Genomic DNA, 15,699 nt, shown 5'->3' with positions numbered 1-15,699 from the left:
AAGTTGTTTTCTTTTTCCATTTTGCCAAATTTATTTTTTTAAGAATTTTTTTTTGCCCATGTCACCAAATTTATTTTTTTTTAAATTTTATTTATTCATTCATTTATTTGTTTGTTTGTTTGTTTGTTTATTTATTTATTTATTTTGAGGCTGTGGTTAAGTGACTTGCCCAGGGTCACACAGCTAGGAAGTGTTAAGTGTCTGAGATCAGATTTGAACTCGGGTCCTCCTGAATTCAGGGCTGGTGCTCTATCCACTGCACCACCTAGCTGCCCCCTATTTTTTCTTTAAGGATTTGTTTTTTTTTTTCCGGTCAATTTCTATACTTCCTTTTCTAATCTGTTGGCTGGCCTTTCCCCCCCCCAAGCTTTTATGATCCTTTTCCATAAGGGTATTTCTCCCCCCCCCCCCATTTTTCTTCTCTCTCTTTTAAGATCCTTTTTCAACTCTTCCAAGAGAGCCTTTTGAACCTGAAACTAGTTCATATCTCCCTCTGAGGTTTCACCTGAAAGCATTTTGCCTTTACTGTCCTCTTTTGGGTTTGTGTTCTGATCTTCCCTCTCATGGCAGCTTTCTATGGTCAGAGCTACTATTGCCTTTTTGCTCATTTAAAAAAGTTGAGCTCTGCTTCTAGGGCACAAGGGAGATTTTCCCAAGCTGCTTTTGCAAGGGGGATAGGGGCCTCTTACTGACTGTGCTGGGTCCCATGGTGCTGCAGGCCTTCCACTGTGCTGTCTCTTATGCTGGGGTTCAGGGCTCATCATTCAGAGTTGAAGGTCTTACAGCTGGTCTGCTGTTCCACTTACTTTCTAAACCAGGACGGAATAGTTATTGCCACTGTATTATGACTAAAAATCTATAACTTAGTTTTTCTGGCCATGCCTGTGCTGGGCCACATTCCCTCTGCCCAATTGAGACAGACTTTTTTGTGAAGTCCTTCCAGGTTATTTTAAGCTCAGAAATTATCACACTGTGAATGTTTGTGGATTTTGTCATCCCAAAATCTGTTCAGAGGCTTGATCTAGCAATGATTCTGAGGAAAGCTGGGCAGAGTTCAGACAATGTGCTGTCTACTTACCATCATTTTGGCTCCTCCCCTTTTCTGTTCCTCCCCCCCTCCCCCAGGCTGGGGTTAAGTGACTTGCCCAGGGTCACACAGCTAGGAAGTGTTAAGTGTCTGAGACCAGATTTAAACTCAGGTCCTCCTGAATTCAGGGCTGGTGCTCTATCTACTTCACCACCTAGCTGCCCCCCCCCCCTTTTCTGTTTTATCTTTTAATTGTTGATCATTTGGGGAATGGATCTTATTTTTATAAATTTAACCAGATTCTTTATGTATCATGGAAATCAGAGGTTTATTGAAGAAACTTGTTTTAAAGATTCCTCCCCTCCTCTCAATTTTTGTGTCTCTTCTAATTTGAGCACATTTTAAAAAATGTAATTAAAATGATCCATTTTATCTTCTTTTCCAATTCAAGGAAAATGTGTAGAGAGCATTGTCAGACTTAATGAAAATCCAAAGTTTGGTTATAATTTGGGAGCAGATCACTGAATGTTTAGAAACACATCTCCTTTGTTCTCTAAGGAAAAAGAATTGGATCTAGAGGAGTGAAATTAATAGCAGAGCAACTATGTCAATTCTGCAATGAAAATGGACCTGACTCAGTTTCCAAAGATACACTTTATACATATAATTTAATACAACTGGCTTTAGGAAATTATATAAGTTACAGAATAAGGAAAAAGAAGAAAGAGCAGGAGGGGGAGGATCCAAATAAACTAGGTGAAAAGGATGAAGAATCAGATAAGAATGGAGTTAAGTACAATTCTGAATGTGGCACTTCACAGGAGCAGCATTCCCCATCCCCTGACCTCCCTCCCTCAATTAACCCTCATGGGTGGAGGGAGAAGGAAGAGGGTGAGAAGCAATTAACACAATCAGCACCACCTATGAAGCATTTCTATGGCAAGATTACAAAAGGCACTGATTAAAGCAAAACAATGAAGAACAGGATGTATCTAATTTAATAAATGCATACCCTGTGATTGAAGAGCTTGACTCTTCAGGTCAAAAAAGGAAAACATATACTCCTTTTGATCTGGAAAAAATTAAGGATTTGAAAAAGGATTGCACTCTTTATGGGGCTGCATCGTCTTATGTTAAGATGTTACTACATAATTTGGCTTATGAAATTTTAACCCCCAGTGATTGGAAATCCATAGCAAGGCCATGTTTAGAACCTGGACAAAACTTGTCATTTTCGGAGCATCATGAATTGTGTAGGATTTAAGCCCGATGTAATAAGCAAACTGGAGTTAATGTACAAATCACTTTTGACCAACTAGCTGGTAAAGGTCAGTATGCAGAGAATTCAGCACAGATTAATTACCCCATAGGAGCATATGAGCAAATTGCTACTGCTGCCATAAAAGCTTGGGATTCCCTCCCAGGGAAAGATAGAGGGGAAGCCTTCACAAAAATAGAGCAAGATCCCAATGAACCCTTTGTGGATTTTGTTGGACATTTGCAAATAGCTGTCACAAGAACTATTGGAAAAATGCAGCTATAGAAATAATAATCAGACAACTGGCTAAGGAAAATGCCAATGAGATTTGCAGAAGAATTATATGGGGACTACACAAAGATGCTCCTTTAGAGGGGGTCATAAGACACTGTGGCACAATAGGCACAAAGTTTATTATACCCAGACTATGATGAACATGGGAAGACAGGGTCCCTTTTGGCAAGGGACTAGAAGAGAAACTCACCAATGTTTTCAGTGTGGAAAAGCTGGACATCTAAGAGCCCAATGTAGGCAAAGAGATAGAGTGAGAGGACAGGGTGAGAGAAGACCTAAAACTCTATGTCCAAAATGCCACAAGTGTTTCCACTGGGCCTCAGAATGTAGATTGACCCAGAGAAATGAGAGGCAAAGCCCAGCTCCAAGACAGGTGGGGCATGATGGCAGCTGAGTTTCTACCCAGAGAGTCTTTAGAAGGTCAAGACTCTGATGTGATCTATAAGCCAAAAAGCAATCATATGGGAGAAGGGGATTACAATTGGAGAGAATATAGGCTTTTTTTAACCCAACAGAAGGGCAGTGTCCAGTGTGAGCAACTCCAATGTAATTACCAAATGATGAGAAGAGATTTAGAAAGTGGTAAATAGAAGGGATTAGATAGGTTAACTGCTTGGGAGAAAGGATTTGCTTTTATTTCTACACATAGAGAAGGAATCAGATGAGTGCCAATGAACACCTGGAGAGAGAAAGAAAAAGAGAGAAACCTCAAAACAAAGGAGAAGGCCTAAGAACAAAATCTGCAGGAATCATTGGATTCCCTAACACAAGATGAGACTATTACAGGACTTTGAAACTTGGAGGAATTATTGGATTCCTGGCACATGAACTAATGGATAACAGATTCCTTTTGGACTATTTCTAGGACTTATGGACATGGATAAAGCCTCATGTTGATTCATGTTATTTGTTACATCACTACTAGCCTGTGTTATGTTACTATGTGCTTATGTAATTTATGTAATTATGTGTACTATTTCCCATACTGATGGATTAATATATATCTTTTTTAAGAGTGAGCCCCTTCAGAAACCCGCTAATCTGATTTGATTTCCTATTTCCTTTGTTGTTTTCATCTCCTTTCCTGAGATGTCAGGGAGGGCGTGATCACCTCCTTTTATGGTGTTTTCACCCCTTTTTTGAGCAGTTGGTGAAGGTGTAATCATCTTCTTTTTTGGGGTTCTCACCTCCTTGAGAAGTCAGGAAGGTCATGACACCATGTTCTAAATCAAAGAAAGCAAGAGATGTTATGATTCTTCCAAGGTTCTAAGACATTGGAATTGATAGAGACAATAGTTATCTAATTTAGCATGGAACTTAACAATTTCTAGTTTAGTACATGTATTTAGTACTTATTATAATTCTACAACATTCACATCTTTGATAAGAGACCATATAAGCTTGGACAAACTTAGCCAGAAGGAAAATTAGGGAAGACCAGAGAAGTGGTAGTAGGCTGTTCTCCTTTGCTTCTCCACTGAAACCAAGATCTGGAAGGCCTCCAGAAAAACTACCTGAGCCCCAAGTGAAGGAGACAAGACTATGAAAGAGACAATAAAGGATTTGGACTTTAACTTCTGGCTGCACTTGTGGTGATTGTGGAACTGAAACTAAAGCTGCTTCCACAGACCCCAAGGAAACTTCAGCAGAGAATATTACATTTTAGAAAGAATATTACAAGTCACAATCCATTTTTTTGTAACTGATAATTAGAAAACACTTGAATTTGATAAAAGTATTTAAATAGAAAAACATGATAATGATCTAAAAGTGGGAAGTTAGAAACTGGAAATATTTTAAAGAACAAGTTTTGTTTTGGATTTTTTTTTTTTTAATTTCACAATGATTAGCTTAAACTAGTGCAGGGAATCAAAAATAGATCGCTATTTTAGTAGGGTTTTTAAAATTAAAAAGGGCTTTCCTAACAGTAACTCTTTGTGGTATATAAAAATATCATTACCTCAATTTTATTGATGAAGAAACTGAAGTTCAGTGAAGTTAACTGATTGTTTAATATAATCATAGATAGTAAGTGCAGGCTCTGACTCTAGACCCTGACTTTTAACATATTAAACTATATGTTGCCCACAATGACATAATAGTGACTCTGTGTAAAAATCTAAATGGCCTGTATTTTCACCTTAAATAAAGTAGCAATAGCCATTTCCTGGTCCTGAATCAAGGATTTTCCTTTTACTCTCCATCCACAAATTTTTTGTTCACTTTATTGCATCTGGACCCTATGAAGAGCATTTGAAAAGAACAGAGCTTGTTTTAGGGGAACTTAAGAATGACAGGAAGAGAGACTAGAGAGGACACTGCTACTTCCTTTTATAGGATTGGGATTGCATATGACCTTTTTTGAGGAGACCAAATTCTTTCCTTTTAACAAAAGAGGAAAAGGTGACCAACCTATCAGGTGTCATCGGTCATCATCACTTTAGTACCAGACATAGTGTTAGAGTGAATAGTTTCTCTTTGGTTTCTTAGAATCAAATTTCTTGATATGAAGATCTTTCTTTTTGGATGCCTACTGTATTGTATTGTGTCATAAGCTTTTATTGAGAAAATCCAAGTTTTTGTCATTAGAAAGTCTTTCACTACCTTTGAGTCTGTTTTACTTTGGTAAGATTGGTTGTTCTTTGTTGGCTGAAAGAAAAATGAGCTTCCTTTGTTTTCTAAGTCACAAAATAAAAATGATTTTTCCCTCCTTCCCCATAACTGAAGTTTTTAGTTTTCTTTTTGTAGCTCAGGAGCAGAAATCCGAATATTTGTGTAAAAAAAATTTTATTCATTTATTTATTTATTTTTTTAATACAGCTCGTCACCCTCCTATTTGATGGTGAAGGCCTAAGGATGAGTCAGTAAAGTCCCACTTATTGCTGTGGTAACAGACTGCAATGTCCCAAACTCAGGATTACGATTGCCGGAGTCATAATACTGACATACAGGATCCTAGGAGTTCTGGATCAAGTGCCAGGTAAGGAAAGGAGAAAAGAAGAAGGAGGGGAAATCCAAATCAGTTTTTCTGGAATATGTGATCAAGTATATTATTTTAATTTTAAATAATTCTTTTATTTAATATTTCTGATGGGACTCAATAGGATAATAAAATAGAGAATATAGGGTTTTGATAAACTAATTAGAAGTCCATTTATATTTTTTGCATATTAGCTCTTAAAATATTGAGTGTCAGCATTATTGTTTCTGGGTTTGTTTGGTTTTTTTTCCCTATTAAGGAGATGATCTTTAGACTGAAAAAGGTAAGCCAAAAAAAAAAAATTTATTAAAAGGAAATTGAAAACCGTAATAAATGAGGGAATAGTATGCAAAACCCTGTCTGTCTTCATTGACTATAAAGCATCCATGCTGGCTAAAGTATATTCAAAATATTTGTATCTGTAAGCATTTAAGGTCTATTAAAAAATTGAGATAGCAGGAGAGAACATTTTCTGAAAACTTTAAACACAAGTCTCCAGAAAAATTGTAGAACAGATGACTAAACAGATGGTTTTGGAACAGTTAAAAAGAGATAGAATGATCACTAGGAGACTACATGAGTCAAAAAAGATATTTCAGTTTCTTTTGTTTTTTCTTTTAACAGGGTTTACTAAACTGATAACCATAGAAATATAAAATCTCAGAATTAGAAGGTACCTCAGTCATCAGCTGGTTCATAGGTTCATAGTTTCAGAGCTGAGAGAAAATTTAATGATCATCAATTCCAAATTCTTCATTTTACTGATTTAAATTTTTCATTTCAGAGACGGTTCACTTAAAAACTTAACCAAAGTCAACAGCAAGTAATTGTCTGAAGCAATATTTGAACACAAGTCTTTTTGTCTCCAAGTTCAGTACCAGATGGTACTGACGTGAAGTCTAATTTATATCTTTGTATTACTTCTTATGAATGAATTTTTACTCCCTGCTTGAATGGGGAAATTTCATCATCTCTCTTTGCAATCAGTTCCACTTTTTGGGCAGTTCTGATTTTTTATTTTGTTTTTTTCCTTCTCACATTGAACTGATCTGTTCTCTGAGGCCAAACAAAATAAATCTAATTCTTCAACATGATTGACAGCTAAAAATAATTTTGTTAATTTTTAGAGACATTGCGATATTATGGAAAGAATACTGAATTGGGAAGTAGAGAATCTGAGTTTTGATCACTTCCTTACTTTTTTTTATAACTTGTTGCCTCATATCATTTTTCTGAGCCTTGTTTTTTTTTGTGACAATGAAGTATTTGAACTGGATCATCTAACTTCCCTTTCTATTCTACATTCTGTGATTCCATACTAACCTTAAGTCTTTTCTTTATGTTAAATATCCTTAATTTCTTCAGCTAACCCTTATAAAGTATAATTTTAAGTTTCATCACTATCTTCTTTCTCCTTTTTCAGGCATAATTCGGCTTGTCAGTAACTTTCTTAAAATATGGTAGCCATTTCAAGTATGTTTTGACCAGGGTATATGAATTTTGATTATCACTTCAATTGTAAGTTTTTTTGTTCTAGACACTATTTCAATTAGTATTGATTTGATAGTTTGCACTGATGTGTACCTGTATTTTACTCAGGTTTTATCAAAGAATTTGATGATTTTTCATATCCTTGTAGACAAGATAGGTAAAGTGGGTTATAATAGACCCCCTAAAAGAGGTCTAAGGTGACTTAAAAATCTTAGAATCTGTCAGCTGGGAGGGATCTTAGACAGCATCTGATGCTCTCTGTACCTGAACAAAAGTTCTCAAATTAAAAATAGAAAACACAAATTGAAGCTAAGGGAACTTTAGTGGTGTGGCCAAAGTTTCATGGCTGATAATGGAATGATAATGGAAACTCAGGCATAAACTCCAATTTTCTGACTTCATATCCAGGGAATATAGTAAAGGAGAATTAAAATTATCAACATGAAAATCACAAACTTATATCCACAAACTTCTGTCATGAAAATAAGAGACATTAGTACTCTACCAAAAAATACAAATACTTTATTCCAAATGAGAAATAACATCACAGTTATATTAGAAGTGGTTAGGGAAAAGAGTAGTGTCTAGCTTTAGCCACACCCTTAAATATCAAAAAGATATCTCATTCTTTTATAGGATTCTCCATAATGAGTTTCTGGTAGCTTCTTGTCCAATCTCTGTGAGAGGAAGCCATCACTTGTTAATGGCATAATTGAGATATAAACGCATGTTTCCTGGTTCCTATTCCAACATTCTTTATTCCATATATATGGATCAATTTAAGGCTGTAGTATTAAAATTATACAAACTAATGCAGAGTCAAGTGAGCAGCAGAATCTCTAGAGAATAGTTGAAGTATTAACATCAACATTGTAAATGGAAATAACTGAAAGACTAAAGAACTTAAATCATTTTAATGAGCATATATAGCTTCAGAACACCAATTGTAAAATGTTATTTCTACCTCTTTGAGGAAATATTATGGGTTTTAGGTTTAGGATGAGATTCTTTTTTTAAAGATCTAATAGAATGAATTAAAAATTTTTATAATAGCTTTTAAAAAAAATTCATGCAAAGAGTGTGCATGTTTTGCAACATTCACATTTAAAAACCTTGTGTTCCAAATTTTTCTCCCTCCCTCTCCCCCCAGACAACAAGTATTTTAATATAGGTTAAACATGTGCAGTTCTTCTAAAAACATCTACACATTTATCATGTTGCACAAGAAAAATCAGATCAAAATGGGGAAAAAAGGAGAAAGAAAAAAAGAAGCAAGCAAAGAGCAACTATCACAACTATGTTGTGATCCACATTCAGTTCCCACAGTCCTCTCTTTGGGTGCAGATAGTGCTCTTCATCCCAAGTCTATTGGAATTGACCTGAATTACCTCATTATTGAAAAGAGCCCAAATCCATCATATTTGATCATCATATGATTTTGCTATTGCTGTGTACAATGTTCTCCTGGTTCTACTAGTTTCAATTAGCCTCGGTTCATATAAGTTTCTCTAGACCTTTCTAAATTCAGTCTGCTGATCATTTCTTACAGAATAATAATATTTCATAACATTCATATATCATAATTTATTCAACCATTCCCCAATTGATGGGCATCGACTCAGTTTCCAGGTCTTTGCCACTACAAAAAGGGCTGTTATAAACATTTTACATATGTGGGTCCTTTTCCCTCTTTTATGATCTCTTTGGGATACAAACCCAGTAGAAACAAAGGGTATGCACAGTTTGATAATCTTTTGGGCATAGTTCCAAATTACTCTCCAAAATGATTGGATCATTTCACAACTCTACTAACAATGCATTAATTAATTAGTGTCCCAGTTTTCCCTCACCCCTTCCAACATTTATCATTATCTTTTCCTGTCATCTTAGCCAATCTGAGAGGTGTATAGTGGTATCTCAGAATTGTCTTAATTTGCATTTCTCTGGTCAATAGTGATTCAGAGCATTTATTTATATGACTAGAAATGGTTTAAATTTCTTCATCTGAAATTCATTCTTTTATCTAAAAATTGTCTGTTAATATCCCTTGACCATTTGTCAATTGGAGAATGGCTTGTCTTATAAATTTGAGTCAATGAAGCCTTTATCAGAACACTGGGAAGTAAAAATTTCCCCCAATTTTCTACTTCCCTTATAATCTTGTCTGCATTGATTTTGTTTGTGCAAAACCTTTTTAATTTAATATAATCAAAATGGGGCAGCTAGGTGGTGCAGTGGATAGAGCACCAGCCTCGAATTCAGGAGGACCTGAGTTCAAATCTGGTCTTAGATACTTAGCACTTCCTAGCTGTGTGACCCTGGGCAAGTCACTTAACCCCAGCCTCAGAAAAAAAAAAAGAAAGAAAAAATAATAATATAATCAATATTATCCACTTTGTATTTCATAATATTCCTTAGTTCTTTGGCCATACATTTCTTCCATTTCCTCAGATTGATTGTTTCTTATAGAATAGTAACATGCCATTTCATTCATATAACTATAACTTATTCAGCTATTTTTCAGCTGATGGATATTTGTTTCCTTGCTAGTACAAAAAGAACTGCCACAAACATTTTTGCACTTTCCCCCCCTTTTTTTTGTGATCTCTGGCATATAGACCCAGTAGAGACATTGCTATATCAAAGGGTATGTACAAGGGCATAATTCCAAATTGCTCTCAAATGGTTGGATAGTTCACAACACCAATAATTTATTAATGTCCCTTGTTTTACACATCCCCTCCAGAATTTATTATTCTCTTTTAGAATGAAATGTGTAGTAGCAATAAATGTAAAGTATGAATTTTTGGGATCAACCAGTCCAACAGTTTTGTTTACCTAATTTGGAAGAGAAATGGCTTGATACCATGAAAAAAAATTTTAGTAGACTGAAAGCAGAAATTGAGGCAAGAATGATCTTAATGTCTTCTCCCCCTTATTTATATTTCTCAACCCAGTATATTTTTTTAATTTAATTTTTATTTTATTTTATAATTATAACTTTTTTTTGACAGTACATATGCATGGGTAATGTTTTACAACATTATCCCTTGCATTTACTTCTGTTCAGATTTTTTCCCTTCCTCCCCCAACCCCTTCCCCCAGATGGCAGGCAATCTTATACATGTTAAATATATTACAATATATTCTAGATACAATATATGTGTGTAGAACTGAATTTCTTGTTGCACAGGAAGAATTGGATTCAGAAGGTAAAAATAACAGTTTACACTCATTTCCCAGTGTTCCTTTTCTGGATGTAGCTGATTCTGTCCATCATTGATCAATTGGAATTGGATTAGCTCTTCTCTATGTTGAAGATATCCACTTCCATCAGAATACATCCTCATACAGTATCATTGTTGAAGTATATAATGATCCCCTAGTTCTGCTCGTTTCACTTAGCATCAGTTGATGTAAGTCTCTCCAAGCCTCTCTGTATTTCTCCTGTTGGTCATTTCTTACAGAACAATAATATTCCATAACATTCATATACCATAATTTACCCAACCATTCTCCAATTGATGGACATCCATTCATCTTCCAGCTTCTAGCCACTATGAAAAGGGCTGCCACAAACATTTTGGCACATACAGGTCCCTTTCCCTTCTTTAGTATTTCCTCAACCCAGTATATTTTAATAAGAAAGGGGAGAAAATGCCTAAAAACTCGCTTTGCAGGGGAGACACCTTTCATTTCTAGGCATGATAAAAACAACACAGTTTTGTTTTACTTGGCTATAATTTGGTTACATTAGAGGACTTTTATTTGGCTGGGTGAATCAGCTGATAATAGTGATTGGGGTGGAGGAAGTGGAATGAAAAAAGAAAAGAATATATATTTTTTAATTATTATTTTTTTAATTATTTATAATTTTTTTCACAGTATATATGCATGAGTAATTTTTTTTATAATATTATCCCTTGTATTCATTTTTCCAAATTATCCCCTCCCTCCTTCTACTCCCTCCCCTTGGATGATAGGCAATCCCATACATTTTACATATGTTACAATATAACCTAGATACAATATATGTGTGTAAATACCATTTTCTTGTTGCACATTAAGTATTAGATTTCGAAGGTATAAGTAACTTGGGTAGATAGACAGTAGTGGTAACAATTTACATTCACTTCCCAGTGTTCCTTCTCTGGGTGTAGTTGTTTCTGTCCATCATTGATCAACTGGAAGTGAGTTGGATCTTCTTTATGTTGAAGATATCCACTTCCATCAGAATACATCTTCATACAACATTGAAGTTCTATTCATTTCACTCAGCATCAGTTGATGTAAGTCTCTCCAAGCCTCTCTGTATTCCTCCTGCTGGTCATTTCTTACAGAGCAATAATATTCCATAACCTTCATATACCATAATTTACCCAACCATTCTCCAATTGATGGACATCCATTCATCTTCCAGTTTCTAGCCACTACGAAAAGAGCTGCCACAAACATTTTGGCACACACAGGTCCCTTTCCCCTCTTTAGTATTTCTTTGGGATATAAGCCCAATAGCAGCAATGCTGAATCAAAGGGTATGCACAGTTTGATAACTTTTTGGGCATAGTTCCAAATTGCTCTCCAGAATGGCTGGATTAAAAGAAAAGAATATTAATGAAACATTTAAAACATTGACAGAAAACCAGACTGTGGTGTATAAGTTTGGTATTTGTCCATGTTAGTTTTAATTTAATGACTATGGTTGATGTGTTTTTGACTTGTTTTTTTGGATAGTTTGTCTATAAATTCCATTTAAGATTGAATGTAGTATCTTTCTGGTTTCATTTATAATTCAGTTTTTCTGGCCTTAATATATAGACATGTTTATATTTGTTGATTTTGTGGTTCATAATAATTTTTAAAACTCTATTTTAATAATAGAACCTAATAAATAGAATTTAATGAATAATTGTTAGAATGATGAAAACTCGTTAATGATGTATTAAAAGTCTTTGCTTTTTAACCTTGTTAAATTCCATTACTTTTACATATCAACCATTCCCCAACTGATGGGTATCCTCAATTTTCAATTCCTTGCCATTATAAAAAGAACTGCTACAAACATTTTTGCCTGTGTGGATCCTTTTCCTTCTTTTATGATTTCTTTGGGATATATGCCCAGTAGAAACATTGCTGGATCAAAAAATCTGCCCTTTGGGCATAGTTCCAAATTGTTCTCCAGGATGTTTGGTTCAGTTCACAACTTCACTAACATTGCATTAGTGTTTCCGTTTTCCCATATCCCCTTCATTTTTTCCTGTCATCTTAGCTGATTTGTACTTCTCACTTTCTACTACTGCTTCCCTACTGATTGGAGATACCTGGTTTTTTTTAGATCTTAATGTTTCTCCCATCTTCAGAAATCCTCACTTCATTCATCTGTCCTTATTAGCTATCATGCCATATCTCTTCTCCCTTTTGTGATTAAAAACTATTTCTTGGAGGCCTCATTAACTTCTCAAACATTAATTCATGTGACAAGGGGAGCCGGAAACTGAAGTGGGACTTTGAAACTTTTTTCTTGAAGGAGTTTCAGAGAATGAGTTTCGGTCTTGGTCAAGGAACCAAATGATGAGGTTAGTGGTAGGTTTGGGGTTCACAGAACCAAATAAAGAGGTTCAGGGTTGTGTCCTCAAATGATGACGTTTGGCACAGGGTCCCCTCAATTCCCCTAAGATTTGGCGCAGGGCAGGAAGTTGTGGGAACCTCTTCTGGCGGCGCAGAGGTCCTTTGTAAAGGAATTTATGAACCCAAAAAGCTAGACTGGCAAAAGAAGTTTATTATTACTGTTGGGAAGTCAGCCTTTGCTATGCATGAATAAAAAAACTGAATTCCTTGGTGACAGGGTCCTAACAGAGAAGTAAAGTTTATAGCAGAGAAATCCTGACAGAGAGGTATAAAGTCTTGTTAAGGAAATAGGTAAGGAAGAGATAAAGAGGGGGTAACGTTGAAAGAGAATATCATTTCAGTGGGAAGAGAGTTGTAGCTTATGCCAACGAGAGAGATTCCTTGGCATATAGCATGGGCCTGGCATGTTAGGTCCTCTGCAAGGACTGAGCCCCAAGTTGGCTCATTTTATGGCTAAAAGCTGGGGGATTGCTTTTGATAGGGGCTGGGTGCAGTTTGAGCTGGTATCAGAATAGAAAATCTTGGAATTGAATGAGTGTCTCTGGGCTAATTTCAATTTAATAGGGAGCTTCATCAGTAATGAGTGTTATCAATGGGGGTGGTACCTGTCTCTCCGGATAACAGAATGAAGCTGTTTATCCTGTTTCCCTTGGGCGGGGTCTTTTACAGAGGCCAAAATTCAAGGAGACTTTCTCCTTGAAGGAGTTTCAGAGTCCCCCTTCAGTTTCAGGCTCCCCAGTCATATGGATGGGTCCAAAATCATTTCCCTAGTGATGGGCTGCCATTTTTTGGGTTTCCCATTTCAGTAAGTAAGGTGTTAATGATTAACACCTTATTATCTGCTCCTAGTCCTTGCTCTTCTGGCTTCCTGGATTCTTCAGAAAACTGAGCACACCCAATCTATCTAAAGACCACCCTTAATTCATCTGGAGATTATTTTCTTACCTTCAGGTTACAGAATCAACATATCTATGAAAGCTGTATATATATCCTTGGTTCAGTCTCTTTACTGGATTCTTAGAATTCAGTCCACTTAGTAATGGTATTACATTGCTTTTAATAAAGTCTTTGCCCCTTGACTAGGACAAAAAATAATCATAATAACTAATGCTTCTACTTCATATACAGTCAAGTTTTATTGAATTTACCTCTAAAGTCTTTCCTGTTTCTTTTTTTTTTCTCTATTCCCACTCTTCCCAATTGCTTGAATTAATGACAGTAGTAATTAGTCTTCCCAACTCCCTTTTGTTCTATGCTTTCTCTATCCCTCTCCCCTCCTCTTTCCCTCCCACCCCTGCCCAGTGTTTCCTTCTCCCCCTGCTACTAACTGATTTTCCTTATTCTTGCATCTGGTGTGTCACTCTTGTGCTCAGTGACTTCTTATCATGTACTGAATTGCTTAAATTCCTTAAATTGAAATTCATCACTATTCAAAGTGTAGTATCATTTTATATTTCTAGCCTGATCTCACACAGTTCCTGTCTAGATATGATATATTTTGTTTCATATTCATTTTATTTCCCTGTTCTTGGGTATATGCCCTCTATGTTGCAGGCACCTGCCATTTCTCATTGTAATATCTATTGAAATCCTCTCTTTATAACTTTCCTCAAATATCATCCCTACAGTGGTCTGATCAGTAACATCCTTTTTATATCAGTTCCTCATTTGTAAAATGAAAACAGTTGGACTAGATGAACCCTTAAGTTCTGCTCAAGCTGAAAGTTTATGGCTATTTTCAGACATTCCATCTGGTTACCCTCGAGAACAGGAACTATGTCAATTTTCATCTCTATCTCTCTTGCATTCAGTTTTGGTCCTTGAACATATATAATGGGGCATTTAATTAGAGTTCTTTGAAGTTAAATTAAAAGGTTATCTCTTACTTCCCCCTTTTTCTATATAATACATATCATGAGATGAGAGCAAGGTATAATGGAATGTTTACAATATGGAGTCAGAGAACTAGGTTCAAATCAAAGCCTAATCAGTTAGTACCTGTAAAATGAGAATAGCAGATTCAGTGGCCTCCAGCTTTTTTTCAAGGATGATTCTGTCACATAAAAGTAAAATGGAATCAACTTCTATGTTTTCTTTTACTTACATACATACATACATTCATACATACATGATTAGACTTTACATATCTTATCTGAATCACGTATTCCATGTTCCTCATATCTTTAAACAGATAGATTGTTATTTTGTAACAATTTAGCTTTGTGGGTCTATGCTATCTTAATTGTTTGAATTAGTTAGTTTGAATGTACATAGCCTGGATCCAGCCCATGCTTCATTTCCATCTGACAACCTGTCACCTTTCCATACACACTACTGCTATTCCTTTGAACCAGTTGTAAAGACCTGTAAAATATACTAAAAGAATGGGGAACCGAAAATAAGGAATTCCTGAATAAATTCACAAGTAAAATATCTAAGAGAAGAAATTTGGAATGAATGTCTGTCATAAATTACAGCTCTCAATACAGTAATAAAAACTTTATATATGCATAGTGTATATAGTTTAAAGAAGCACAGTATTTAACAGATTTGAAATGCAAAAATACTAGAGGAAAGTTTCACCCCTCAAAAAGCAAAAGACCATAAATATTAAAGGTATATGGTCAAATTATCCTATAAACAAGCAACTTAAGAATTTTATATATCCTAGAAGAAAATGATTGGTCAAAAGAATGCTAAATAACATAGATGGAAGTAATACAAGTTTGCCCAAAATTTCTGAATACAGTGAACTGAGCACCAATCAAAAGAATCCATAGCTCATCTCCATTGGACAGTGGGTGGGGAAGATTAGGTGAGAACTTATTTGTTTCTAGAAATTATGTTCTAGGTACCTACATTCATGAAACATTCCTTAAAACCCTACTCTATTACAGCGCTCTGCTCTTTGGAGGAACTAGAATATTTAAATGAGACTACATTCACAGATGATTGTAATGGAGAATATAAATAATAAGTGCATTTAGCATAAAATAAATTTGCCATGGGATTTGAGAGGAT

The 15,699-nt window shown here is 35.4% G+C and overlaps 1 protein-coding gene across 3 annotated transcripts in view; it reads left to right on the top strand.

The window, feature by feature from the left end:
• Positions 1 to 15,699, top strand: part of ARHGAP39 (Rho GTPase activating protein 39) — a 316,607-nt gene that overhangs the window by 91,953 nt on the left and 208,955 nt on the right. For all 3 annotated transcript variants that reach the window (XM_074263619.1, XM_074263602.1, XM_074263610.1), the window contains exon 3: positions 5,400 to 5,559. In XM_074263619.1, coding sequence (XP_074119720.1) covers positions 5,480 to 5,559 — 80 coding nt within the window. In that variant the 5' untranslated portion in view covers positions 5,400 to 5,479. The remainder of the gene's footprint in view (positions 1 to 5,399; positions 5,560 to 15,699) is intronic.

The sequence above is a fragment of the Sminthopsis crassicaudata genome, chromosome 1 (assembly GCF_048593235.1).
Source record: "Sminthopsis crassicaudata isolate SCR6 chromosome 1, ASM4859323v1, whole genome shotgun sequence".
In the NCBI taxonomy this organism is placed as follows: Eukaryota; Metazoa; Chordata; class Mammalia; order Dasyuromorphia; family Dasyuridae; genus Sminthopsis; species Sminthopsis crassicaudata.
The sequence above is the reverse complement of the archived record's forward strand: the minus strand, read 5'-3'. Positions and strand labels throughout refer to the sequence as shown.